At 45.0% G+C, this 27,512-nt stretch overlaps 1 protein-coding gene across 2 annotated transcripts in view; it reads right to left on the reverse strand.

Annotated features, from left to right (window-relative positions):
* Nucleotides 1-27,006, reverse strand: part of mdfic (MyoD family inhibitor domain containing) — a 59,996-nt gene extending 32,990 nt beyond the window's left edge. The window contains exons 1-3 of one of the 2 annotated variants that reach the window (XM_033038333.1): nt 26,544-26,988; nt 26,128-26,262; nt 15,465-15,596 (exon numbers count right to left, since the gene is read on the reverse strand). In XM_033038333.1, the coding sequence (XP_032894224.1) occupies nt 15,465-15,596; nt 26,128-26,212 (217 nt within the window). In that variant the 5' untranslated portion in view covers nt 26,213-26,262; nt 26,544-26,988. Of the gene's footprint in view, nt 1-15,464; nt 15,597-26,127; nt 26,263-26,543 lie in introns of both variants that reach the window. The other variant, XM_033038334.1, reaches the window with a different exon arrangement.
* Between the last annotated feature and the right edge of the window lie 506 nt (nt 27,007-27,512).

Raw genomic sequence — 27,512 nt, forward strand, 5'->3', positions numbered from 1 at the left:
CTCAATTTATTTTAAGGTTACCCAACAAAATAAAATGGTTACCCATTAAAGTGTTGAGTAAATGCATACGTATCTCTATTTGACTCCAAAGCCAGTTAATAATGCTAATATTCTGCTAACACTTGGCATAGCAATGTCAGGAAGATTGAGCGGGTCCCATCATCAGAGGGAGAATATAAACATAAACATGCATATCATATCCAGAATGGCTCCAATTTTCCCTTTACAGAAATGCCAAGATCCAGAAGTCAGAAAAAGTGGAAAATGTGAGCCTTCAGCAGAGACATTTGCAATATAATGTCAACAAAGAGGCAATAACAGCTCTTATATATGCTGGGGAATTTGCAAATAAAATTAACCCTCAAAAAGATTAACGAGATAGTATTAGAAACATGGAAACATAGAAAATAGGTGCAGAAGACGGCCATTCGGCCCTTCGAGCCTGCACCGCCATTCAATATGATCATGGCTGATCATCCAACTCAGTATCCTGTACCTGCCTTCTCTCCATACCCCCTGATCCCTTTAGCCACAAGGACCACATCTAACTCCCTCTTAAATATAGCCAATGAACTGGCCTCAACTACCTTCTGTGGCAGAGAGTTCCAGAGATTCACCACTCTCTGTGTGAAAAATGTTTTTCTCATCTCGGTCCTAAAGGATTTCCCCTGTATCATTAAACTGTGACCGCTTGTTCTGGACTTCCCCAACATCGGGAACAATCTTCCTGCATCTAGCCTGTCCAACCCCATAAGAATTTTGTAAGTTTCTATAAGTCCTCAAGTTTTTTAAAATCCCATTTGTTTGGCACACAATCTTACTAATACCACCTCGGATTTATTCATGTTTTGGGATCTGGGATCTGGGCCAAATCTTGCATTTATTGCTCAACTCTAATTGCTTTTAATATAGTGGTGGTGAACTAATTGCATTCTTAGCTGTTGCACTTCCTTCCATTGAAGAAACTCCCATGGCGCTGTTGAGTCGAGTGCTCCAGCAACTTCCAGCCCTGTGATGATGAAGTAACAGCCACACTTTTCCAATTCAACGTGAGGTGTGAGTTGGAGAGAAGTTTGCAGCTTACGGCCTACCTTTGCATTTCTTGGTAGTAGAGGCTGCCGGCTTGGGAGGTGTCGTTGGAGTAGCCTGGGCAAGTAACTATAATGAGGATGGACACAAAAAGCTGGAATAACTCAGCAGCCCAGGCAGTATCTCTGGAGAGAAGGAATGGGTGACCCCTCTTCAGTCTGAAGAGGGGTCTCAACACCAAACATCACCCATTCCTTCTCTCCGGAGATGCTGCCTATCCGGCTGAGATACTCCAGCAATTGGTGTCCATCTTGGGTGTAAACCAGCATCTGCAGTTCCTTGCTACACAAGTAACAACAATGCATGGTGGAGATGGTCTCAGGCGTTGGGCACTGGTAGTGGAGGGGAGGAATATTTAGGGTGGTGAAGGGAGTAGGAATCAAGCACATTGTCAGTGAACTCATACTGGCATAAAGGAAGCATCCTGTGGTGCAGCATCTTTGTGTATCATGGATGATGAGATCGCTTGCGGAATCACGAGGCATGATATTCGCATGGAATTGCAGCATCTGACCTGCTCTTGGGCCACAGTTCATTTACTGATCAATGGTAGCCACCAGGATATTGATGATGGGGAGGTTTGGAGATGGTAATGCCATTGAATGCCGATGATAGTCATAGAGTGATACAGTGTGGAAACTGGCCCTTTGGCCCAACTTGCCCACATCAGCCAACATGTCTCAGCTACACGAGTCCCACCTGCCTGCCTTTGGCCCATATGCCTCCAAACCTAGATGGTTATACTCTCCAGCTTGTTGGAAATAGTAATTCCCCTGAGCTTTTATTGCACAATTACTACTTTAGTACCACAGTTATTGCTTACCACTTATCAGTCACACTTCAATGCTCCCCAGATCTTGCCACATGCAGGCTCAGGCTTCTTAATTTCACCAGGACTTGTGACCAGAATTGAACATAGATGTTCATCAGGGATTATTCTCACATCTAACCCTTTGATGCAAGGAATTTGGAAACCAGAAAGTCACACAAAGTCTATGTAAAACCATCACAACATTTTCTTAACAGAATAAATGATTACCAATTGCAACAAAATGAATGAGTTTGTCGAGACACCACTGGCCTTTTCCGAATTAATACTGTAATTTGTGGGGTGGTGCCAGAAAATACATGACAATAATTGCAGCCGTAAGATCTCGAATGAACGGTAACGACCCAAACATTCATCTTCAGGCTGCTTTGCATGTGACACTTAATATGCTCTAAATTAATTCATTGAAACAGCAGGCATCAGCAAGAATGAAACGTAAATGTGGTCCTTCAACCACTGCCTACACAACAAAGAAAGAAACCAAAAAGATCTTGCTGATCATTACCCTTCTGATACTCACGACTTCATTATACTCAGGGCTGCCAACTCTCACGCTTTGAGCGTGACACTCACGCATTTCAGCCAATTCTCACGCCCTCATGCTGAAGACAGAATTCTCACGCTGACAGGCTGTCTTCAATCCCTGCACAGCAAAGATCCTATAGCGGAGCTGTGTAGCGGAGCTGTGTAGCGGAGCTGTGTAGCGGAGCTGTGTAGCGGAGCTGTGTAGCGGAGCTGTGTAGCGGAGCTGTGTAGCGGAGCTGTGTAGCGGAGCTGTGTAGCGGAGCTGTGTAGCGGAGCTATAGGATCTTTGCTGCACAGTATGTCTCAAGTTTGCGCCACATGACAACGATCTGCACGGATTGGGGAAGCACGTCGGTTCTGGGCAGCGGGTGTCAGTGCTTTTGTGAGCCGTCTGCGAGCGCTGTGCTTCCGGTTACCGCGGCAACCTCGCTCCCTCCCTCCCTCCTGCCCTTCAACTCACACGGCAGCGCCAGCGCCGCCAATCCACGCTACACCGTGCCCGCCAGACATTGGGCGCCAGACATTGGGCGGCCGGGGAAAGAGAGGGAGGGGAGAAAGAGAGAGAGAGAGAGAGAGAGAAAAAAAGGGAGGGATGGAGTCAAAGAGAGACAGGGGGAGGGAATGTAGAAAGGGGATGAAGGAAGCGAAGGAGAAAGGGGAGAAAGAGGAAGTGTGAGGAAAAAGAGGGAGGAAAGAGGGAGGGGGAGGAGGGGTGGGGAGGATGGAGGGCGGGGGGGGGGAGGAAAGGTGTGTGTGTGTGTGTGTGTCTCCCTGTGTGTGTGTGTGTCTCCCTGTGTGTGTGTGCATGTCTGTGTGTCTCCCTGTGTGTGTGTCTCCCTGTGTGTGTGTGTGTGTCTCCCTGTGTTTGTGTCTCCCTGTGTGTGTGTGTGTCTCCCTGTGTGTGTGTGTGTGTGTGTGTGTGTGTCTGTCTCTCTGCGTGTGTGAGTGGGTGTGTCTCCCTGTGTGTGTGTGTCTGTCTCCCTGTGTGTGTGTGTGTGTGTGTGTGTGTGTGTGTGTGTGTGTGTGTGTGTCTCCCTGTGTGTGTGTGTGTGTGTGTCTCCCTGTGTGTGTGTGTGTGTGTGTGTGTGTGTGTGTGTGTGTGTGTGTGTGTGTGTGTGTGTGTGTGTGTGTGTGTGTGTGTGTCTCCCTGTGTGTGTGTGTCTGTCTCCCTGTGTGTGTGTGTCTGTCTCCCTGTGTGTGTGTGTGTGTGTCTGTCTCCCTGTGTGTGTGTGTCTGTCTCCCTGTGTGTGTGTGTCTTCCTTTGTGTATGTGTCTCCCTGTGAGTCTGTTGTCACGTCCTGGCCTTAGACAGGGCTGCCAACTCTCACGCTTTGAGCGTGAGAGTCACGCATTTCAGCCAATTCTCACGCTGATGACAGAATTCTCTCGCTGTCTTCAGTCCCTGCACATTGTCTTTTTGCGCCATATCACACGATCTGTGCGGTCTGTGGAAGCGCGTCAGTTGGCGGCTGTGAGTGACGTCGCATCTCTCTCTTCTCTTCTTTCTTAGTTGGATGTGCAGCCGCCGACAACATGAAGCAGCCGGAGATAAAACTAACCAGGTGAATCGGTTGTAAAACATGGGGAGGACCACAATGAGGCCAAAAGTCAGAAGTAAATTGCAGAGCTCTGGGACAGGCTGAAGGTTCTTTGCAGTACAACACCTTAGTTGTAATGAAAAATGAAATTATGACAATTATAAGAATAAGGCCATTCGGCCCATCAAGTCTACTCTGCCATTTAATCATGGCTGATCAATCTCTCCCTCCTAACCCCATTCTCCTGTCTTCTCCCCATAACCTCTGACACCCGTACTAATAAAGAATCTATCTATCTCTGCCTTAAATATATCCACTGACTTGGCATCCACAGAAATAAAGACATTTCTCCTCATCTTCCTAAAAGAACATCCTTTAATTCTGAGGCTATGACCTCTAGTCCTAGACTCTTCCACTAGTGGAAACATCCTCTCTACTTCCACTCCATCCAAGCCTTTCATTATTCTGTAAGTTTCAATTAGGTCCCCCCTCATTCTTCTAAACTCCAGCGATTATAGGCTCAGTGCCGTCAAACACTCATCATATGTTAACCTACTCATTCCTGGGATCATTCTTGTAAACCTCCTCTGGACCCTCTCCAGAGCCAGCACAACCTTCCTCGGATATGGTGCCCAAAATTGCTCTCAATATTCCAGATGCAGCCTGACCTGCACCTCGTAGACACACGGCATTACATCCCTGTTTTTTTATACAATCCCTCTCGAAATAAATGCCATAAATAAATGAATCCCAGCCTATTCAGGGTTATACATCCTATAGAAAGGACAGGCATGTGGGGAGACTAGGTGAGGTAACTCTGCTGGTGAGGGATGAAATTCAGTCCCTTGCGAGGGGTGACATAGGGACTGATGATGTAGAGTCGCTGTGGATAGAATTGAGGAATTGTAAAGGTAAGAAGACACAAATGGGAGTTATCTACAGCCCCCAAACATTAGCCTGGATATAGGGTGCAAGTTGCAGCAGGAGTTAAAATTGGTATGTAACAAAGGGAATGCCACTTGATTATGGGAGATTTCAATATGCAGGTAGACTGGGAAAATCAGGTTGGTTCTGGACCCCATGAAATGGGGTTTGTAGAGTGCCTCCGAGATGGATTCTTAGAGCAGCTTGTAATGGAGCCTACCAGAGAGAAGGCAATTCTGGATTTAGTGTTGTCCAATGAACCAGATTTAATAAGGGAACTCAAGGTAAAGGAACTGCAAGGAGGTAGTGACCATAATATGATGTTTTAATCTGCAATTTGAGAGGGAGAAGGTTAAATCAAAAGTGTCAGTGTTGCAGTTGAACAATGGGGACTATGAAGGCATGAGAGAGCAGCTGGCCAAGGTCACCAGGAATGACGGAGGAACAGCAATGGCAGAAATCTCTGGGCATAATCCAGAAGAGGCAGGATCATTTCATTCCAAAGAGGAAGAAAGATTCGAAAGAGAGTAAGAGACAGCCATGGCTGACAAGGGAAGTTAGGGACAGAAAAAACTAAAATAAAAGATGTATAACATAGCAAAGAGTAGCAGGAAGCCAGAGGATTGGGAAACTTTCAAAGGACATCAGAAGGTAACAAAAAGGGCAATACGGGGTGAAAAGATGAAGTACGAAGGGAAGCTCACTAAGAATATAAAGAAGGATGGCAAAAGCTTTTGGAATTTTTTGAAGATGTGACAAGTAAAATGGATGAAGGAGGGCCAGTGGATGTAGTGTACCTCGACTTTCAGAAAGCCTTTGATAATGTCCCAAACTGGAGATTAGTGGGCAAAACTAGAGCACATGGTACTGGGTCTCCTAATTTGAGGAAAGACGAGGTTAATCCCTGGGATGGTGGGACTGTCATACGAGGAAAGATTGGAAAGACTGGGCTTGTATTCACTGGAATTTAGAAGGAGAGGGGATCTTATAGAAACATATACAATTATAAAAGGACTGGAAAAGCTAGATGCAGGAAAAATGGTCCCAATGTTGGGGGAGACCAGAAACAGGAGCCACAGTCTAAGAATAAAGGGTAGGCCATTTACAATTGAGATGAGAAAAACCTTTTTCACCCAGAGAGCTGTGAATTTGTGGCATTCTCTGCCACAGAAGGCAGTGGAGGTCAATTCATTGGATGAATTTAAAAGAGAGTTAGATAGAGCTCTTGGGGCTAGCGGAATCAAGGGGTATGGGGAGAAGGCAGGCACGGGTTACTGATTGTGGATGATCAGCCATGATCACAATGAATGGCGGTGGTGGATCGAAGGGCCGAATTACCTCCTCCTGCACCTATTTTCTATGTGTTTATATTTACTCCAGCATATTGTGTCGATCTTCTGTGTAAACCAACATCTGCAGTCTGAAGAAGGGTTTCGGCCCGAAACGTTACCTATTTCCTTCGCTCCATAGATGCTGCTGCACCCGCTGAGTTTCTCCAGCATTTTTATGTACCTTCGATTTTCCAGCATCTGCAGTTCCTTCTTGAACACATCTGCAGTTCCTTCCTGCATATATGTGTATCATCATTAGATACGGGTGAGGAGCCGGACGACTGGACATTAGCTAATGTTGTGCTTCTATTTAATGGAACTGCAAGAGAAAGTCTGGGAACTATGGATCAGTGAGCCTACACTGTGGTGAGCAAGCTACTGGGAAGTATTTCTGGGGGATATGACATTTGCATAGACAGGGGTCGATTACCGAGAGCATGATTTAGTACGTGGGAGATCCTGTCTCACAAATCTGATTGAGATTTTTGAAGATGTAACTGAATGGTTGATGAGGGCAGAGCTGTAGACATTGTCTATATGGATTTCAGCAAGGCATCTGACAAGGTTCTGCATTGTCAGCTGCTCTGGAAGGTTAGATCGCATGGGATCCAGGAGAGAAATATCAAGACTGAATGGGAAATTGACTTCATGGAAGAAAACAGGGTTGATGGTGGAAGGTTGTTTTTCAGACCCTGTGACTGGTGGTGTACCTCAGGGATTAGTTTTGCACCTATTGCTGTTTGAGATTTATATCAATGATTTAGATGAGAATGTACAAGGCAGGATTACTGAGTTTCCAGTTGACACTAAAGTGGGTGGTATTGTAGATAGCGAAGACAGCAAAATACAGCAAGAACTTGATCAGATGGGCAAGTGGGTTAAGGAATAGTTAAGGGCCTGTCCCACTGATGCGACCTTTCAGCGACTGTCTTTGACCTTCAAGCTCGAGGGCACTCGCCTGAAAAACCTCGAGCTGGATCGACCGTCAGCGATGAAATCGTGAGCTGGATCGACCGTCTGCACACACACACACATACACACACAAACACATCGCAAAGGCGGGGGCCAGGGAAAGCGGGGGAGCGCTGTCAGAAATTCACACCCGGGATGAACAGGAAGGTAAAAGACGGATGCACAGTGTACGGTAAGTCCTTTAGAGAGCGGGGGGGGGGGGGGGGCAATGGGAGAGAAGGGGAGAGAGGGGGAGAGAAAGGGAGAGAAAGGGAGAGAGGGGGAGAGAAAGGGAGAGAAGGGGAGAGGAAGGGGAGAGGAAGGGGAGAGAAGGGGAGTAGAAAGGGGGAGAAGGAGTGGAGACACTTTTAAGAAGCCAGACAACTTATAATAAAGTTTAGCGGGCATTTTACATTACCAGTCGGTTTTCCTTAGTCCTTAAAACTCCAATGAGCCAATTAAAATGCCCGGTCAGCGAAGGAGATTGCCTACGGTTGCCCTCAACTGCGTATAACTACATAGTGACCCCACTCCACTGCACTACGAGTTCAAAAGAACCACGCCAAACAATATTTACTCCAGGAAAATTTTTCAACATGCTGAAAATTTTCCTCGACCAAACTGAGGCCGCGAGTTTGCGGGAACTTCCCTCGAGCATGAAGGAGAGTTCCAGTGACCTCATAGGACCTCCTGGGACCAGGTGTCGACCATGCTGCGAGTTTGAGTCGAGGGCAAACTCTTCTAAACTCGCAGATTAAGTTGCCGCTGTGGGACAGCCCCTTTAATGGAGTTTAAACTGATAAATGTGAGATGTTGCATTTACGAAGTCAAACCAGGGCAGGACCTTCACAGTGCACGACAGGGCTCTGTGGAGCATTGTAGGGCAGGAGGATCTGGGCATGCAGGTACATAGTTCTTTGAAAGTGGCGAACACAGGTAGATAAGGTGATTAAAAAGGCTTTCGGCACATTGGCCTTCATTAGTCCCTATTGAGTCAGGATATTTTGTTACCATTGTACAGGACTTTGGTGAGGCCACATTTGGCGTATTGTGTTTTGGTCACCATGCTATAGGAACGTTACCGATTCCTTTCCTCCAGAGATGCTGCCTGTCCCGCTGAGTTACTCCAGCTTTTTGTGTCTATCTTCGGCTTAAACCAGCATCTGCAGTTCCTTCCTACACAAGCCTCCTCCTGTTCCTGAGATATTATGTTCTTATTCCCAACTGAGCATTTAGCGCCAGACCTTGGGAGATACTACTTGTTGGTGTATGTATTGGCAAGTTAGGATGGTAGCCTAGGCTGCCAAAGCAACGCACTAGAAAACTAGAGTGTATTACATGTTATGCACAGGAAAATCAACCTAACACTTCAGCAGTGATCACTTTAATCCTGCCAAAACGTTGGCCACTAACAGGGCTTTTAAACTGCTGCAGGTCCATAAATCTTGCATTAAAAGAATACAATAAGTCCATAAATCTTGCACTTTATGAACTAACTCAAATCAGTTTTTAAGCACTTGAGGTAGATCTAAATGCTAATTAAACTGACTGACAAAAGCACCTTGCAAGTTACAGCACTACCCGCACCAGTGACATCAGCAGTGCGTCACCCTCATCCTTCCGGAAGGATTTCCATCCTTGTGGGAAAATCTAGATTTTTGAAGCATCACACCAAACAGCAACAAAAATTCAACTCCAAGGTTAGATCATGCAGGCAGCAATGGTTAGAATGTGTTTAGTTTAGTTTAAAGATAAAGCAATGGAACAGGCCCTTCGGCCCACCGGGTCCGCACTGACCAGTGATCCCCGCACACTAACACTATCCTACACACACTCAGGACAATTGACACTTACACCAGGCCAATCAGCCTACAAACCTGTACGTCTTTGGAGTGTGGGAGGAAATCAAAGATCTTGCAGAAAACCCATTCAGGTCACGGGGAGAACGTACAAACTCCATACAGACTGCACCCGTAGTCGGGATGGAACCCGGGTCTCTGGCGCTGTGAGGCAGCAACTCTACCACTTCAACACCGCTTCAAGAGAGACTTACTACTTCTCTCTTGCTCTGAACCAGGATATTGTGGGTACGCAATACTATAGATTTGAAAATATAATTAACGCTGCCACAAAAGGAATGCAGCCAATATAACGGCTTTCTCATTCAGGGTAGACTGTTCATTTAATTATTTGCCAAGTTTTCTTCATGTTCTTACCAATGTGCGATATCAACATTAGAATATTTGAAGAACGCTGGAGTAACACAGCGGGATCGGCAGCATCACTGGCGAGAAGGAACGAGTGACGTTTTGGGTCGAGATCCTTCTTCAGACCATTGAGACATTTAAGAGATATTTTGGTTGCTACGTGGATGGGAAAGATTTACAAGAGGTATTTGGGCCAAATGTGGGCAGATGGGATTAGTGTCGATGGGGCATGTTGGTCGGGGTGTGGGTATCTACGACTAATTAACACCTCAAGCACAATAACTGGTCATCCAACAGCTGTGTGTTGTAAATGATTTTACCAATATATTTGGCAAAATTCCTTAACTACAGATTACAAAATTATTATGACATTTCTTTACATTTAGAACTGCACTAAAGTCTCAGCAAAAACTCAAATTGAATATTACATGCAAGTTAAATAATTTAATTCAATAAAACCAGTGTCAACTTTTCATTCAGTAACTTCACAATTAATACCAAAAATAAGAAAACAGACAAAAATACTTCAATAGCTTAAAGATTTTAAATTTAAACAATCCAAAATTGTTCAGTGATCTCTTGGAAAGTCAATGGTCCCAATGTGTATCTGGCTACATTCTCAAAACCTGTACTGGCTGGAGTTTGCATAGACATCTTCATCCTCTCACTACTACAATACAAAGTCCTCACCTACTTCGATTAACACCAGTGCCCGAAAAGCGCAACATGACATTAATTTATTTTCGAGATACAGCATAAAAACAGGCCGAAGATTGACATGAAAAGCTGGAGTAACTCAGCGGGACAGGCAGCATTTCTAGAGAGAAGGAATGGGTGACGCTTCGGGTCGAGACCCTTCTTCAGACACCAAAACGGGCACCAAGTCCATGCCAACCAGCGATTCCTATACACTAGCACTATCCTACACACTAGGTATATTTTACCATTTTTACCAAAGCCAATTAACCTACAAACCTGTACGTCTTTAATAATAATAATAATAAATTTTATTTATGGGCGCCTTTCAAGAGTCTCAAGGACACCTTACAAAAATTGAGCATGTAGAGGAAAAACATGTAAGGGGAATGAAATAAATAGTAGAGACATGACTAGTACACAAAGTAAAGGCAGAATTCAATACAAAACACAGTATGAGGCAATTAATGCACAGATGAAAAGGGACGGGGACGTGGGGCTAAGGATAGGCAGAGGTGAAGAGATGGGTCTTGAGGCGGGACTGGAAGATGGTGAGGGACACGGAATTGCGGATCAGTTGGGGGAGGGAGTTCCAGAGCCTGGGAGCTGCCCTGGAGAAGGCTCTGTCCCCAAAACTGCGGTTATTCTTTGGTATGTGGGAGGAAACCAGAGCATTCAGGGGAAACCCATGCGGTCACGGGGAGAACATAAAACTCCGTACAGACAGCACCCGTAGTCAGGATTGAACCCGGGACTCTGGTGCTGTAATTACTTATCACCACTGACTGGTGGCACTCACCCATTGTGCTGTAGTGCTTCCAGAGGGTAGTTACGAGTCATATCAACTCTTGCCTCAGTAAGGACCACTCCAGTTCATTTATTTGGACAACAGGAACACCTATCAGGTGACTGTTCATTGACTGATGGGCAGCTTTCAACACCCCTTCCAAGCTCATCATCATGCTCGGGGAACTGGGTCTCTGGACATTAACAATGGGTCAGATCGGTTATCTAATTAAGTGATGTGAGAACAGCAATCTTGCCCTCAATGTTAGCAAGACCAAGGAGCTGATTGTTGACTTTAGGAAGGGAATGCAAAAATACAAAAACTCGCCCTCATTGGTTAGATGGCGGCAAAGAGAGTCAACTGTTTCAAGTCGTGTGCGGACGTGGCGTTGAAGGACGTGAAGCCAAAGCAAAGAAGTGGAAGCCAAATAACCGAACGGAAACAAAGCCTAAAAGCCAACTCACCGAAAGGCCGCTGCGCCGATAAAAGCCAAATAACGACCATGATGTCGACGCGGGGGGAGGGGCGGGACTTGTCAGCGATTGTTCCAGACCCCCACGTCCATCACATTGCTGGCCGGTGGAGAGGGGAGGGTGGGGGTCATTTTCCCACACAAGACCGCCCTGGTCTGAAGGGTGACTGGGCACTCTGAACCCAAGTACCAAATTGTAAGCGGCCGAAGGAGCGCATCCCACGGGACAGCCCCCACTCTCCCACGGCCACGGCCGCCCTCCGCATCGTCTCCCCCATGTGGCCGCACTGTGACAGGCTGTGGGTCGGCAGCGCACACACACACAGAGCCAGGTGGAGCTGAGTTGGGGACAGTCTGGTGCCTCTGCCCACCCAGTCACTGACTGCGATGCACCACCACCGGACCCCAACCCCCACACCAGGGTGATTCACCCCCCGACCCCCGGATCCTGACCCACACACGGGGTGATTTACCCCCACCCCGGCCGCGGGGACAGATGGCTCGTGGCATTGGCAGCCATAAAACATGGGGGACACAAAAATTCCCTGGCGGGCCGATGACAGGTGGGCATGTCAACGAAAGACAATTTTATCTCCTTGCACTCCCCCCCCCCCCCTCCCCGCCATAACAAGAAGCACATTTTATTTATTGTTTAAACACAGTAATACCGTCTGGTTGCCTGCGTAACGCACACAAGCTCCCACTCACAAAACACCAGATAATCTGTAATCTGTTTTAACCGAAGATGGACACAAAAAGCTGGAGTAACTCAGCGGATCAGGCAGCTTCTCTGGAGATGCTGCCGCAAGCCCTTCCCACAGGATGGGGTCAACATTATAACTCAAAAAAGTGTAACATTGAATTAAAAACAAAAATGTTACATGTATAAATAGTTCTTACATTCAGGAACCTGATTAATTAAGTGGTGGGATTATTTCCCTGTCCTAACTATGCCTTTGCTTTGGCCGGTGGTTACATCCATTCCATCCCTCCCTCGCAAAGATGTGAGATTTCATAAAGAGCACACTTGGATGAATAGATGCAAGCGGCATGTGAAGCGTCACTTCCATGTGCGCAATACATGAAGCCGATGAAATGAGACAACTGTCACAACAAAGATAGACACAAAATGCTGGAGTAATTCAGTGGGACAGGCAGCATCTCTGGAGAGAAGGAATGGGTGACGTTTCGGGTCGAGACCCTTCAGACCTAGTCTTCAGGTATGAAGAATGGTCTCGACCCGAAACATCACCCATTCCTTCTCTCCAAAGATGCTGCCTGTTCCACTGAATTACTCCAGCTTTTTGTGTCCATCTTCGGTTAAAACAGATAACAGATTATCTGGTGTTTTGTGCGTGGGAGCTTGTTGTGTGCGTTACGCAGGCAACCAGACGGTATTACTGTGTTTATACAATAAATAAAATGTGCTTCTTGTTGTCAAGGGGAGTGGGAGTGGGAGGAGATAAAATTATTTGCTGTCATGCACACTTGCCAGGGAATTTGTGTCCCCCCCGATGTTTTTAAAACGATTTACTATGGCTGCAAATGCCCCGAGCTGTCTGTCCCCACGGCCGGGGTGGGGGGTGAATCACCCCATGTGTGGGTCGGGGTCCGGGGGTCGGTGAATCACCCTGGTGTGGGGGCAGGGTCCGGTGGCGGTGCATCGCAGTCAGTGACTCTGGGTGCGCGGAGGGACCAGACTGTCCCCAACTCTGCTCCATCCAGCCCCATGTGTGTGTGTGCTGCCGACCCACAGCCCGTCACAGTGCGGCCGCACAGGGGAGACGAGGCGGAGGGCGGCCGTGGCCATGGGAGAGTGGGGGCTGTCCCGAGGGATGCGCTCCTTCGGCCGCTTACAACTTGGTGCTTGGGTTCAGAGTGCCCAGTCACCCTCCAACCCAGGGCGGTCTTGTGTGGGAAAATGACCCCCACCATCCCGTCTCCCCCGGCCAGTGATGTGATGGACGCGGGGGTCTGGACCAATCGCTGACAAGTCCTGCCTCCCCGGCGACGTCATATTTGGTTTTTCAGCACAGCGGCCTTTCGGTGAGTTGGCTTTTAGGCGACGCCGCCTTTCGGTTAGTTGGCATTTCGGCTTCAAACGATTTTGGTTATTTGGCTTTTCAGCTTTGTTTCCGTTCGGTTATTTGGCTTCAACTTCTTTGCTTCGACTTCTCGTCCTTCAACACCACATCCGGGTACCGTTTCAATTCCCCAGCCATACACATCTCTGATAATCAGTCCTGGGTCCAGCACATTGATGCAGAAAGAAAGGAAGTCCATCAGCTCGTCACTGAATACTCTTATCAAACATGGATAGGTGCACAGTGTGGAGCGGACTGTCAAGATGAATCACCGCCACGTTTGAAAATTCAAAATCTCGGGAATGAAGGAAGCTACAGGTAAAGGTGGACATTACCTAGTCCAATCAAAAGGTCCCCACCATCGAAGGGACCTGCAAGAAGCGCTGCTTCAAGCAAACAGCTAAATAACATCAAAGACTCACATTGCCCTGTCCATGCTCTCTCCTCCCCGCTACCATCGAGAGGGTGGTACAGGAGCCCGAGAACTATTACCTCCGGGTTCAAGAACTATCTGGTCCCTTCAACCATCAGGTTCTTGAACCACCCAGCACAACTAAAACCACGACCACAACTCAGCACATAACCACCTTTACCCATGGTCCTGGCACTACTTTTAACGTGTTGTAAACTGCACCATTTGATCGGATTCATATCCATTGCATATGGCAAACACTCCTGAAGTTCTTGAAAACACGGGCACACAAAAATATAAAATTTTGAAATATTCTGCATCAAAGGAAAATAAGTTACTGTGGCGGCTCCCAAGGGTCCGGCCATCCCAACTATCAAACCCCTCGGCACGGGAGTGGGTGAGTCCAGAGGCGGCCCTTAGCAAGAGGGATTAAAGGCAAGGGTTTGGATGCCATCTTTCTCTCTCGTGGACTTCCCTGCTACGTGGAAGGACATAATAAAGGTACCTCCCGAAACACCCGGCTCCTCGCTTTCATTTCGGGACCTAGGCTCTACATTACCAACAAATATTGTTTAAGAATTCCTAGAATCAATTTGAATAAGCATTTCTTGAAAACATTGGGCAAAAGCATATTACCATGGAAACAAGTTATGCTGACTAGCCATTTATCATTTGACAATGTAATAGAGGTAGAACAATGATGCCAAACAATATTTAGGACAATGGAAAGAGAGGCTCAATTGTTGCTCCATCGATCAGAAGTGCGTACATGGTGAGTAAGTACATACAAGCAGGTTTATAGGTTAATTGGCTTGGTATAAATGTAAATTGTCCCTAGAGTGTGTAGGATAGTGTTAAAGTGCGGGGATCACTGGCCGGTGTGGACTCGGTGGGCCATAGCTTTAGCTCTAAACTAAAGGCATTGGGTGCTCCCAGGGGCTAAGCAACATCATCAAACACAATCAAAACCCAGGAACAGGAAAAAGGAAGTTACAAAAGTGATGTTGGTGTCAGCTTCTTAATACTTCATAAGAATCCGTTTTGATGGGGTAACAAAGTTTGTGCTGGGGTCTTGGGGGGGGGGGGGGGGAGGGGGGGAATCTCAGTGTACCCCACAACTACAACGTTAAGAGCAGCACAGTAGCGCAGCGGTAGAGACCCAGGTTCGCTCCTGACTTTAGTCTGCAGGGAATTTGGAAGTTCTCTCTGTGACTGTGTGGGTTTCCTCTGGGTGCTCAGGTTTCCTCCCATATTCCAGACATCTGTTGGTTGATTGCCTTCTGCAAATTGTCCCTCGTGTGTCGGATAGAACTAGTGTACGGGTGATTGGTGGTCCATGCAGACTCGGTGGACTGAAGAACCCGATTCCACTCTGTATCTCTACAACTAAAAGTAGAGCAATTAAAGAAAACAGGATTTGCTCAGCAATACTTGCCTGACAGCCATCATTCTGTTACAGCAATGTTGTCGACTTGTGTAAATTCACTGACATAATCACATCTGACACAAGCTAACAGTACGGTCTCACCATGGGTAATTGTGGTATTATTATAATACTGTCAGGCTGCAATTTGTTTCACAATGCACTACATTAGTCAAAAGACCATGAGCAAACTTACTTCTGATGAGGTTGCTGGTGGTGTTGTTCATCAGGGTCGACGGATGTGCAGCATCCAGATGCTCGGCCCAGTTACTTGGCGGTGGCGTCTCCCACCTGGGAACCTTTCTCTCCTCATCAACTTTATTGGCGTCTGAAACCGAGAAATAATTACTCAACATTTCAGCTGTTATAAGTTTTAGAGATACAGTGCGGAAACAGTCCCTTCGGCCCAACGAGTCCGCACCGACCAGCGATCCCCGCACATTAACAGCATCCCACACACACTAGCGACAAATTTACATTCACGCCAAGCCAATTAACCTACAAACCTGTACGTCTTTGGAGTGTGGGAGGGCACCGGAATTGTGGGAGAAACCTCCCGCAGGTCACGGCGAGAACGTACAAGTTTAGGACAGACAGCACCTGTAGTCAGGATCGAACCCGGGTCTCTGGCGCTGTAAGGCAGCAACTCTACCGCTGCGCCACACTGCCACTGGCTCTCCAATTATTAAGAACAGTTTAAAGGAATCTTTTGTTTCAGTTTTAATGGCTATTGAATACAAATGTCTCAAATTAACTCATTGAAACATCGCTATTTGTGTTCAATTACAAGAAAAGGCTATTTACTGTATATAAAACAGCATTTCAATATATCACACCAGGATGAATATGACATTAAATAATGTTAAAATGGAAGAAAGGGCAGAACTGAAGATGTCACATTAGAGTGGTGATCAACAACAATAAAGAAACTGACTTTGAATAAGTTGAAGAATTTACAAAATGGAATCGTATAAACTAGCAACTTATTTTAATTTCAGAAGAGAAAGACTCTTGTCCAACCAAACATACCGAGGACGTCCCATAAAGTTCCACATTGTTCATTAATACTTCCCACTGACCTGACAGCTGCACAATCTGAACCAGACCCAAGAAACAATTACAAAAGCAGCTGAAATGTGGGAGGTAATGAGTCATTTTTGAGACATTACGCCAGACCAGGGATTAGTGGCGAGTGTAAGACTCCAGGGATTGGTACAGGAGATAATACTAGCTGTTAATATAAAAATATTTGGATTTAGAAGCTTCAGCACAACCTAGAGAAGTCTGCACACGTTTAGTAGGTTAATTGGCTTGATAAATGTAAAAGTTGTCCAGAATAAAATTGTCCAACTTCCAGTATAGTCCCAGGTGGACTCTTCAGAAGGTACAAGATACAAGGTACAAGGAATAAAGAATCTGATAGAAAATACTGTTGGGGCCCATGTAGAAGTGTCAATGGAGGCCAAACATCAATGCAAACAAGTTAAAAGTGCTGCATGTTTGAAAACAAAAGCATGGAGACATAAGGAACTGCAGATGCTGACTTAAAAAAAACTCCAGCATTTGGCTTCGTACTTTACAAACTATGCTAAACTAGCTGAAAATGATATTAAAATATATAATCGGTTTCAGTCAACTGTACGTAACTGATCCCAGCAGGGCAGCTCTGGCAATAACGCCGAATATCAAATTATGTGAACAAAAATGGCACAGTACACGTTCCACCCCGTTTAATCTTGACCGCTGCATCCAGTTGTGTGAAGAGGACAACAATCAACATTTCAAACAAGAGTAAATGAAAATAAAAAACGGCCGATGCTGGAACTCTAAAATACAAACAAAATGCCTGACAAGTGTGAGACATCGCACTTAGGAAGGTCAATGTAAGGGGAAAGTATATGATATATGGTCAGGGATAAGACCCTTAACAACACTGGTGTACAGGGGCATTTTGGAGTGCAAGTCCAAAGCTCCCTGGAAGTAGAAACACAAGCAGACTGACTGGTAAACGAGCCATATGGAATGCTTTCCCTTCATCCATGGTTCAAGAATCAGGATGGAAACCTAGTCTCTGCAGAAGTACCAAGTATTGTGTGCACTGAAGACAGACATAAAATGCCGGAGTAACTCAGCGCAATAGGCAGCATTTCTGGATAGAAGGAATGGGTGATGTTAACAATGATCTATTCTACATTTTCCTTGAACTTTGTCCCATTTGATGTCTCGTTTTCACACCTTACCCGTCGATATCTCCGTGTCTCCCTCTCCCCTGACTCTCAATCTGAAAAAGGGTCTCGACCCAAAACGTCACGCATTCCTTCTCTCCAGAGATGCGGCCTGTTCCGCTGAGTTACTCCAGCATTTTGGGCCTATCATCAGTTTATAGCCAGCATCTGCAGTTCCTTCCCGCACACTGATCAGGCATGTGGCAATGGTACGGTGTGAAACTATTGCCAGGCCAGGCTGACCCCTACATCACCGACCCAATGCCACGGCCAACACAACAAGATAAGACTCAATACGGACTTAATACATGAAAGGTACAAGATGGGCCGAAAATGTAATGACTCTTTGTGTACTATCGCAGAAGAAATCTACGAGTTTTACAGTACAATCGGTGCACTCTTGCACTTATATATGATTGTGCTTACTGGATTGTATACAAAAAACATTTAACTGTATCTAGGTACCGGTACATATGACAATAAAGCACTATTGAACCATATAAATACACACACACACATACACACCTCAACGACTTCCTCCAGCTCTGCTCTCATGCATCTCATTTTCCATAACATGCAACAAATAATGCTTCACATTTTTGCCAGATTCAAAAGATTCCAGCACCAAACACATTCCCTGTATCGTGCACACTCCCTTTCAACATGGGGACGAACTTAAAGGTGAATAACAAGGTATTTGAACAGGGAAATAGTAGAGGCATATGGTTTAACTCAGGCAGATGGGAATAGCCCAGCTAGGTACTGCCATCAGCATGAAGGAGTTGGGCCAAATGGCCTGTTTCTGTCTGAAGAAGGGTCTCAACCCGAAACGTCACCTATTACTTTTCTCCAGAAATGCTGTTTGACCCGCTGAGTTAGTCTAGCATTTTAACGTATATTTTCGGCCTGTTTCTATGCTATGTAACAAAGAAAGAAATGTCAAAGGGATTGATGACTTGGTCTGTGACCACAGCAACCATTATTCCCCTTCTTATAATATCTTCCCATGGACATACAACAGATGTCACCCCCGTCCTTTTCAAAGTTCCCATCCCACTATCCAGGGACCCAAGATAAGGAGTATTTCACTTGAATGTCTGAAGAAGGGTCTTGACCCAAAACGTCGCCCATTCCTTCTCTCCAGAGATGCTGCCTGCCCTATTGAGTTACTCCAGCATTTTGTGTCTATCTTTGGTTTAAACCAGCACCTGCAGTTCCTTCATCCTCACTTGAATGTTTTTGTCCAATCTCATATACACATTCTCCATTTACAATGTGATCTTTTACCCTGTTACAGGAAAGATGCCACTGAGCCAGGAAAGGATGGGGAGACGATTTACGAGGATGTTGCCAGGACTCAAGGGCCTGAGCTACAGGAAGAGTTTGGGCATGTTAGGACCTTATTCCTTGGAGCACAGGAGGTCGAGGGCTGATCTTGTTGAGGTGTATAAAATCATGAGGGGAACAGATTCAGTGAACGCAAAAATGCTTTTCCCAGTGTCAGGGTATCAGAACTAGAGGACATAGTTTTAAGGTGAGAGGGGAAAGAAACCGTGGGGCAATCTTTAACAAACAGAGAGTGGTGGATTTTTGGAACAAGCTGCCAAGTCAAGTAGTTGATGCAGGGGCAACAACAACATTTAAAAGACACTTGGATAAATACATGGACTAGAAAAAAAATTCGCCCGACAAGTTAATCGCTGGAGTGATTTTTAAATCAGCTTCTGAAGCCGTCAATGCCGACAACGGGGCCGGATTTTATGTAGGGGACAGGTAAAAGAAAGTAGTTTATTTTTATGTATAAAAGTGTTTCTTAAGATGTATTTAATTCACATTTTAAGTTGCAAAACGGTGATTTAGTCCCCGAATGAACCAGCAGTGTATTTGCTGCCGATATGGGGGACTAAATCACTGCAACCTCAACGTTCCAAATGGTCCCGTTCCAGAAAATCTCACTAGCAAGCTGATTTAAATGGCCATTCATTTACAGGTATTAAACATTAAATTCCTTCCATTTGGCCTATAAACTCATGACAATGAGATTTAAAAATTATGTTATATTCTGAATTCTTGTGTGAATGTTATTTGGACACTTTGGCTATTTAAAAATGTTAATCTATTCTTAAGAAATAGATAGATGTTTAGATCTAGTCATTGAATTTTGTAATTAGCTACAATTAGGTAACTAACTAACTATATGCTTTAATTTCAAGTCATGTAATTAAGATTGTTTCATATTTGTTTCAGAATGCTTCAATCTATAATAACTGAAAATTTACTTCAGTTCTCTTAAATTTTAAGAAAGTTATGGGCTTTTAAATGTTCTCGATCACAGCTTTTGTGTTAAGTCAATGAAAAAGCAACAGGGAACAAGATGTCAATTTCCGAGTATGAAAATGGCCATAACTATTTTAATACTGAAGATATGAAAGTGAATTAGGTGTCAAATTAAACTTCTTTTAATGCTTTATCTGATGGGATAAATTAAAGACTTGGTTTTTTAAATCTCAAAATTTTGTAACATTGCTAGAATTACTCAGTGCAAATTAGTAATTTATTTTAGTTCTCTATCCCACTCAATCTTATCTGTCTATACCCTATTTGTCTGTGTTCAATGTTCTTTTGAAGAATAGCACATTATCTTCAGTTTGGATACACTGCAACCTTCTGGGCTCAATAATTAACTGAATATTTTCAGGCCCCCACTGCAGTTTCCTCTGAATGCATCAACAGTGGCCATTTATGCTTTATTTCATCCATCCACCCATTGTCATTGGCCCTGCACCTTGGCACCTTCTCCTCTTCCTCTGTCTGTATTAAAGATAATGTGTTGCTAACATGAGATTCTATAGAGACATAGAAATAAATAGCTGGAGGAACTCAGTGGGTGAAGCAGCATCTGTGGAGGGGAGTGGGCGGATGACATTTCATGTCACAATCAGCTTCAGCTGTTACAGTATGGAGGATTTCAGATTAAGTTTTCCTAGCACAGCTAGCTTTCTTTCTAGTGTAGGAAGGAACTGCAGATGCTGGGTTAAACCATAGACACAAAACCATGGAGTAACTCAGTGGGTCAGACGGCACCTCTGGTGAAAAGGAATATGTGACGTTTCGGGTCGAGACCTTCAAATGTTACCTATTCCTTTTCTCCACAGATACTGTCCACAGACCCACTGAGTTACTCCAGCTTTTTGTGTCTATCTTAAGGGCCTGTCCCACTTTCACAACCTAATTCACGACCTCTGCCGAGTTTGCCCTTGACTCATACTCGCAGCATGGTCATCACAAAGTCGTAGGAGGTCGTAGGTAGGTCGTAGGTAGATCGTAGCAGGCCGTGATGCTAGTCGTAGGTACTCGTGGCATCAAGTAGGTCGGGGCGTTTTTCTAGCATGATGAAAAATGTCCACAAGTTAAAAAGGTTGTGAATAAGGTGGTGAAAGTGGGACAGGCCCTTTAGCTTTCTTTCTTTCTTTCTGTTTTGGCCAGGACTGACCATTTGTGATTCCAATTCTTCTCCCTTTATTCAATTAGTATTCTACATCCTAGTTGGCCACACTTCACAGCATTAGCAACATATTGCACAAAGGATCTTACCAGATCCATTCAATAGTCATACACCACGGGAACAAAGCCCTTCGGCCCATCTTGCCCATGCCGACCAAGATGCCCCATCTACGCTAATCCCACCTGCCTATGTTTGGCCCATATCCCTCTAAACCTTTTCTATCCATGTATCTGTCTAAATGTATTTTTAATGTCATTATAGTACCTGCCTTAACCACCTCCTCCGGCAGCTCGTTCCACATGCCCACCACCCTCTGTTTGATGAAGTTGCCATTCAGTATCCTGTTAAATCTTCCCCTTCTCATCATAAACCTATATCCTTTGGTTCCTGATTCCCCTACGCTACCTAAAATACTTTGTGCATTCACTCTATCTATTCCCCTCATGATCATAAATACCTCCAAAAGATCACCCCTCAGCCGCCTACCCACCAAGCTCCTAGCCTCCCCAACATCTCCCTGTAGCTCAGGCCCTCAAGTCCTGTCAATATCCTTGTAAATCATCTCTGCACTCTTTCCAGCTTAACAGCATCCTTCCTCTAACAGGGTGGCCAGCATTAAACACAGTACTCCCAGCCAATATCTTGCAAGATTGTAGCATATCCTATCTTCTATAATCAATACCCTAACTGATGAAGCCCAATGTACGGAAAGCCTTCTTGACCATCCTCTCTACCATCCAATGGCTAAATCATGACATCCAACTACAGGCATTCCCTTTGTCCCACCTGTTACCATTGCTCCACCTTCTCTGCTACTTACACTAATTTGCTCTTGCTTTCTCAGTATTGAAGAAGGCTTTTTGAATCATTTCCACAATGCTGCTTTACAGGTTGAATTCTAAGGTCATAAGTGATAGGAGCAGAATTAGGCCATTTGGCCCATCCAGTCCATTCTGCCATTCACTCATGGCTGATCTATCTCTCCCTCCTAACCCCATTCTCCTGCCTTCTCCTCATAACCTTTGACACCTGTACTGATCAAGAATTCTACTAGAAATATGCATTTTGTTTCAGATTCCATCATGTGTGGTTTCATTTATTTCCCATCAAAGATGTGCCCTTTATCTGAAGGGTCTTCACTCACCTATTCTGCAACATACCCTCTTGGTGAGTTTGGACAAAACACTTATTGTTAAACTTCTCCTTCCACAAACGCTGCTTGACCTGCTGACAGCTTCAAGTATTTTCTGTTCTTATTTCAAATCTAAGGATTAGTTCTGAAGATGTGAAAAGATTCTTATGAACAACAGTCGTAGCAAATTTAGGAATGCCATGCAGTTCTATTCTAGAACAAATCTTCAAAACATGAAATGAGCTTTTGTGTACAGAAATAAATCAACATTCTTGACAATATCATTTGCTTTATCACCATTATGGCCATGAGTTGAACTTATTGACAAAAAACTAAGATAAACCGAATAGCCTTTCATATACCTGTCTTGTAATTTGTTGATTAAACAAAGGGAGTACAAGCATTTTTATTTAAATGGAGAAACTTAAGCCCCTGTCCCACTTACGTGTCCTTGGCACGCTAATTACGCGACCTTGTGGTTGCGTTAAGGTGCGACGGTCCCGCGAAGGTCGCGTGCGATTTCATGCGCACGCACAGCCGTCTGGAGCATGTGACGTCATTTGAAGATGGACACATAATGCTGGAGTAACTCAGCGGGACCGGCAGCATCTCTGGAGAGAGGGAATGGGTGATGTTTCGTGTCGAGACTCTTCTTCAGTCTGAAAGAAGGGTCACCCATTCCTTCTCTCCAGAGATGCTACCGGTCCCGCTGAGTTACTCCAGCATTTTGTGTCTATCTTCAATTTTCTTGACCCCACTCCGGAGTAGAATTGGGGGCGGATCCGGACCGCAATGGCCGTGAGCCCCAGGCTGAGTTCAGCGATCGTTTGCCTGCTTCTGCTGCTGTTGGAGGTGAGACGTTGCATCGCGCCAGGGTCTTGGGCCTGTCCCACTTTGGCCGTCAGTTCCACGAAGATTTTGTTCGCTACTAAAATTTCGGAGCCCCGCACGATACCGCGCACAACTACATACCCCTCCGCGCCTCTCGGTGGGACCGACCCCGCGCTGCCACACGATGCCCGTGCGCCTCAACATGACCACGAGGTCATGTAATTTGCGTGCCAAGGTCACGTAAGTGGGGCAGGCCCTTTAGTGTCAGGCAGCATCTATGGAGGGAATCAACAAGCGACATTTCAAGTCCCCTTCGTACTCTCATCTCGCATCGGAGCACCTCATTTCACTTTTATCCCGATCCCCTCTTGTTCCTTCATCCCTTCCTCTGGCTTTACATTTCACTCCCCCCCTTCTCTCCTTATTTGACATAATTTTGTATCATTTTCATCTCTAGCCACTATCACTTACTCCACCCATCTTCCATCAAAACCACAATTCACCTGCCTCTCTTTTCAGGTTCATCCCCCTTACTACACTCAGTCTGAAGAAGGGTCCTGACCTAAAAAGTCATCTGTCCATTCCCTCACAGTGGGCCTGACCCACTATGTTCATCCAGCACTTTGTGTTTTTCTCAAGATTCTAGCATCTGCAGTTCCTTGTGTCTTCATCTCACTGCTGGAAGAACTCAGCGTGTCAAGCAGTATGTGTGGAGAGAAATGGACAGTCAACATTTAAGATCTAGGCACTTCCTGGTCCAGTTTGTTTCTGCTCCCGATTCCAACACCTGCAGTTGTTGCAACGTGTTGACTGTTTCCACCATATTGTTGCTGAATCTGATCGTGGACAAAGGCACAAAGCTTTCTTGGGACTAACAGTAGGAATGAACATGCAGTAGCGATGGGAAACACAATCCATGCGACACTGAGATTGCTGCTCTGTCTGGGCAATGAGTGGAACATCAGCAGCAAAGAGGACAAAATGTTTAGGATGGAACTGGAGATGCGGGTTTAAACTGAAGATAGACACAGGAAGCTGGAGTAACTCAGTGGGTCCAACAACATCTCTGGAGAAAAGGAATAGGTGGCGTTTCGGTTTGAGTCACTTCTTCAGTCTCGACCCAAAATGTCACCCATTCCTTTTCACCAGAGATGCTGTCTGACCCACTGAGTTACTCCAGCTTTTTGTGTCTATCTTTGGTTTAAACCTGCATCTGCAGTTCCTTCCTACACATTTCTAGTGCTTATTTTCACCTTTGCAATGTTGCTCTTTTCTCCATATTTGTACCAAGGCTGTAATTAGATCCAGAGCCACGTGCTTGCTACCAGCAGTACACAGAATGATCATCAATGATGAAGCACCACCACTTAATATCATTGTTCACTCTAATCTCTATTACTTCACGGACCTTAATATGATAGGAAGATATTAAAATGATTACATCTGTTTAGATGGGGCATTTTGGTTGGCATGGAGGCATTGGGTCGAAAGGCCTGTTTCAATGCTCTCTGACTCCACGGTTCATACCTATTCAGTAAACAGCTGTTTCACATAAAGCATAAACTACTGGCAAAGCTGAACTCTGGCACGCACAATCAACAATTTCATGCATGAAAACTGCATTTTTTTCTCTAGTTACATTTTACTCAAAATCATTTTTCTTAAGTTCAATTATGCTAAATGACTTGTTCATTATTTTCATCTTTGATGATAAAACTAAAAAAACCTATGGTTGAACAAAATGTATTAGACACCAAAATAAAAGAAAATGGCCATTTGAACAACAAATCAACTTTAAAATAAGCGTTCAACTGATTTGATTAATTTAAAATTCAATTGCAGCTTTTTTTTTTTTAATACTGAACATCTTGCTTGGATAAGAATTATTTTGAAAGCTAATGATGTTCTTAGCATTTTATGCTTTAAAAGATAAATAGACATTGCAAATTTCTCAAATCAAAAATTATTTTGCAATTTTCAGGTTACATTTTCCCCAGTGCAGTTTGTTTTTTGGATTGACACATTGAAGTGTCCATGTCATGCTGAAAACCATCAAGGAAATAATAACCCAGTATAGGTTATTATTAATAACCCTCATCTAAACTTTCAATGCAGGATGTAATTCAAACTGAATTCAAGAAAACTAAAACATATGAAAAGCCAGGGAAGACCATTTTGTTTTATAAGCAAATGAAAACGCCAAACTTCCTAGGCAAGAATAAAACTAAAAAAAACATTTTATTTGAAGGGTAACCATAAAATAATATCCAAAGTGTTTTCACCAATCAAATGTATACCTGCAATTATGGTTGATATTCCCAAAACATTCACATGCCTTACAGAAACATACTTCCCTCATTAATAAAATGCATACATTTTCGAAAGATAGCCTCGAATTAATTTTAATGTTACTAAGTTTATGCTGGTGTACTTTGCAATAAACATTGCTCTTGTAAGTTTCGACGCAACCTTGAGCAAATCCAAGGCTGAATTTCCCACCTGTAAAGGGCCACATGTTTGGGAAGGAACTGCAGGTGTTGGTTTACACAGAAGAAGAAGAAGAAGATAAGAAGAAGAAGGAGGATCTCCATCCCAATCATCACTCATCCTTTCTCTCCTGTAAAGGGCAACATGCGGTTCTTGAGAGAGAAAAACACTGTTGGAGAAACCCAGCGGGCCAGGCAGCATCCGTGCAGGGAAATGAACAGCCAGCGGATCCGGTCGGGTCGGGACCCTTTTACAGTCTTGAAACCCCGAAGAACCCGAAACGTGGGGTCTCCCATTTCCCTCTGCGGTCGCTGCCCGGATCGCTGAGTTTCTCCTGCATAAACACTAAATGCTGCAGTAACTCATCGGGACAGGCAGCATCTCTGGAGAGAAGGAATGGGTGACGTTTCAGACTCTGTAAACTGTCTGAAGAAGGGTCTCGACCCGAAACATCACCCATTCCTTCTCTCCAGAGATGCTGCCTGTCCCGCTGAGTTACTCCAGTTTGTTTGTGTCAATCTTCGGTGCAAACCAGCATCTGAAGTTTATTTGTAAGAGTTTCTCCAGCAGTTGGTTGTTATTTCCCCCTCAAGGTTGTTATTTCCCCCTCAGCATCTGCAGCCTCTTGTGCCTGTAGTCTAGGACTCGCCGCCACCACCACCCAGCCACCCAATCTTACCATCAGTGTGGAGCAAGAGGTTGTTTTCTGTGCAAGTGTCGTGTTGTGGCCCTACCGGCCCGGTGGGCTCCTTCACCTGGGACATCAGCTAAACACTGAGCTCAGACACAGAGCCCGCAGCATGAAGCAGCCGCCCTGTAGAGACACAAGGAGAGAGAAATCACAGCCCCACACACACACCAAGCAGCGAGTCTGAAGAAGCAGCTTCCCCTTGGTTTAACTTGCACAACTATCGCTACATGTCCACCCTGAGCCACCCGGAGAACCAAAGTTGTTTCAAAGTCCACAAACAAAACAGAAACTCCGTGTTAGTTACATTACAAATGTCACATTACAGTTACTTTAATCGCAATTCAAAGTGCGACTCTCTCACCGAGCGGCTAGGCTGGGCCCTACAGCTTCCTTGGGTTACTTACCTGGAAACCATTCCAGTTCCTTGTGTGTGTGTTTCTCGAGGGTGATTTTTATTGGATTTAATATAAAGTTGCGAGGTCTCCGAGCGGCGCCACTCAGTTACTGGAGCGGCCGCGCCGCTGTGACAGCATCAGCCCGGGGAGGAGCGGCCGCGGCTCCCATACTCACACTCCCAGCTCACTTCTTCACTTTTTTCCTTCTCACAGGGACCCCCTTCTTCTCCTTTTTTTCTCCCCAGACTCCAGTTTTCATCATTTCCGGATGCCGATGCTATCCAGCGCTGGACTAGAGCCACCGAGAGAGAGTGCCGCAGGGTCCAGAGGCCTGCCGCTTGCTGCTCGACAATGTAACACTTCATGTTTTGTTTCACTTAAACTGCTTTGATATGACTTCAGTTTTATTTTCTCTTTGCGTGGAGCATTGCAGCAAAAATAAATTCCAGCTAGATTCACCGCATTCCTTCAGTGAACGCCCATGTATTAACAATTACATACTTCAAAAATAGCTGATACATTTTTGAATTGAAATATTGCTTGCTATTCTGATGTTAAATGTGAGAGCGACTGGGAGTATGTGACAACTGCCTGATAGCAGTAGGCATCCAGAGGGACTCCAGGTGTAGGAAATAAGTGTCTGCCTTTGAAATTTCACTCAATCGTTGAGATAGGACAAGCTACAAAATAAGGAAATACAGAACAACTTTTTCATTCAATGCTGCACTTCAAAAAAAGATAGCTGCAATTCTGATAATCTAGTATTATATGTGCCTTCTTCAGACTGAGAGTCAGGGGAAACGGAAACAAGAGATAAAGACAGTGATGTGGACAGATATAGGGCAAATGCATGAAAGATATGCAAAAAAATAATGATGATAAAGGAAACAGGCCATTGTGAGCTGTGTATAGAAACAAAATCCTGGAGTAACTCAGCAGGCCAGGCACCATCTATGGAGCGAAGGAATGGGTGACGTT

Source organism: Amblyraja radiata, chromosome 19 (assembly GCF_010909765.2).
Source record: "Amblyraja radiata isolate CabotCenter1 chromosome 19, sAmbRad1.1.pri, whole genome shotgun sequence".
In the NCBI taxonomy this organism is placed as follows: Eukaryota; Metazoa; Chordata; class Chondrichthyes; order Rajiformes; family Rajidae; genus Amblyraja; species Amblyraja radiata.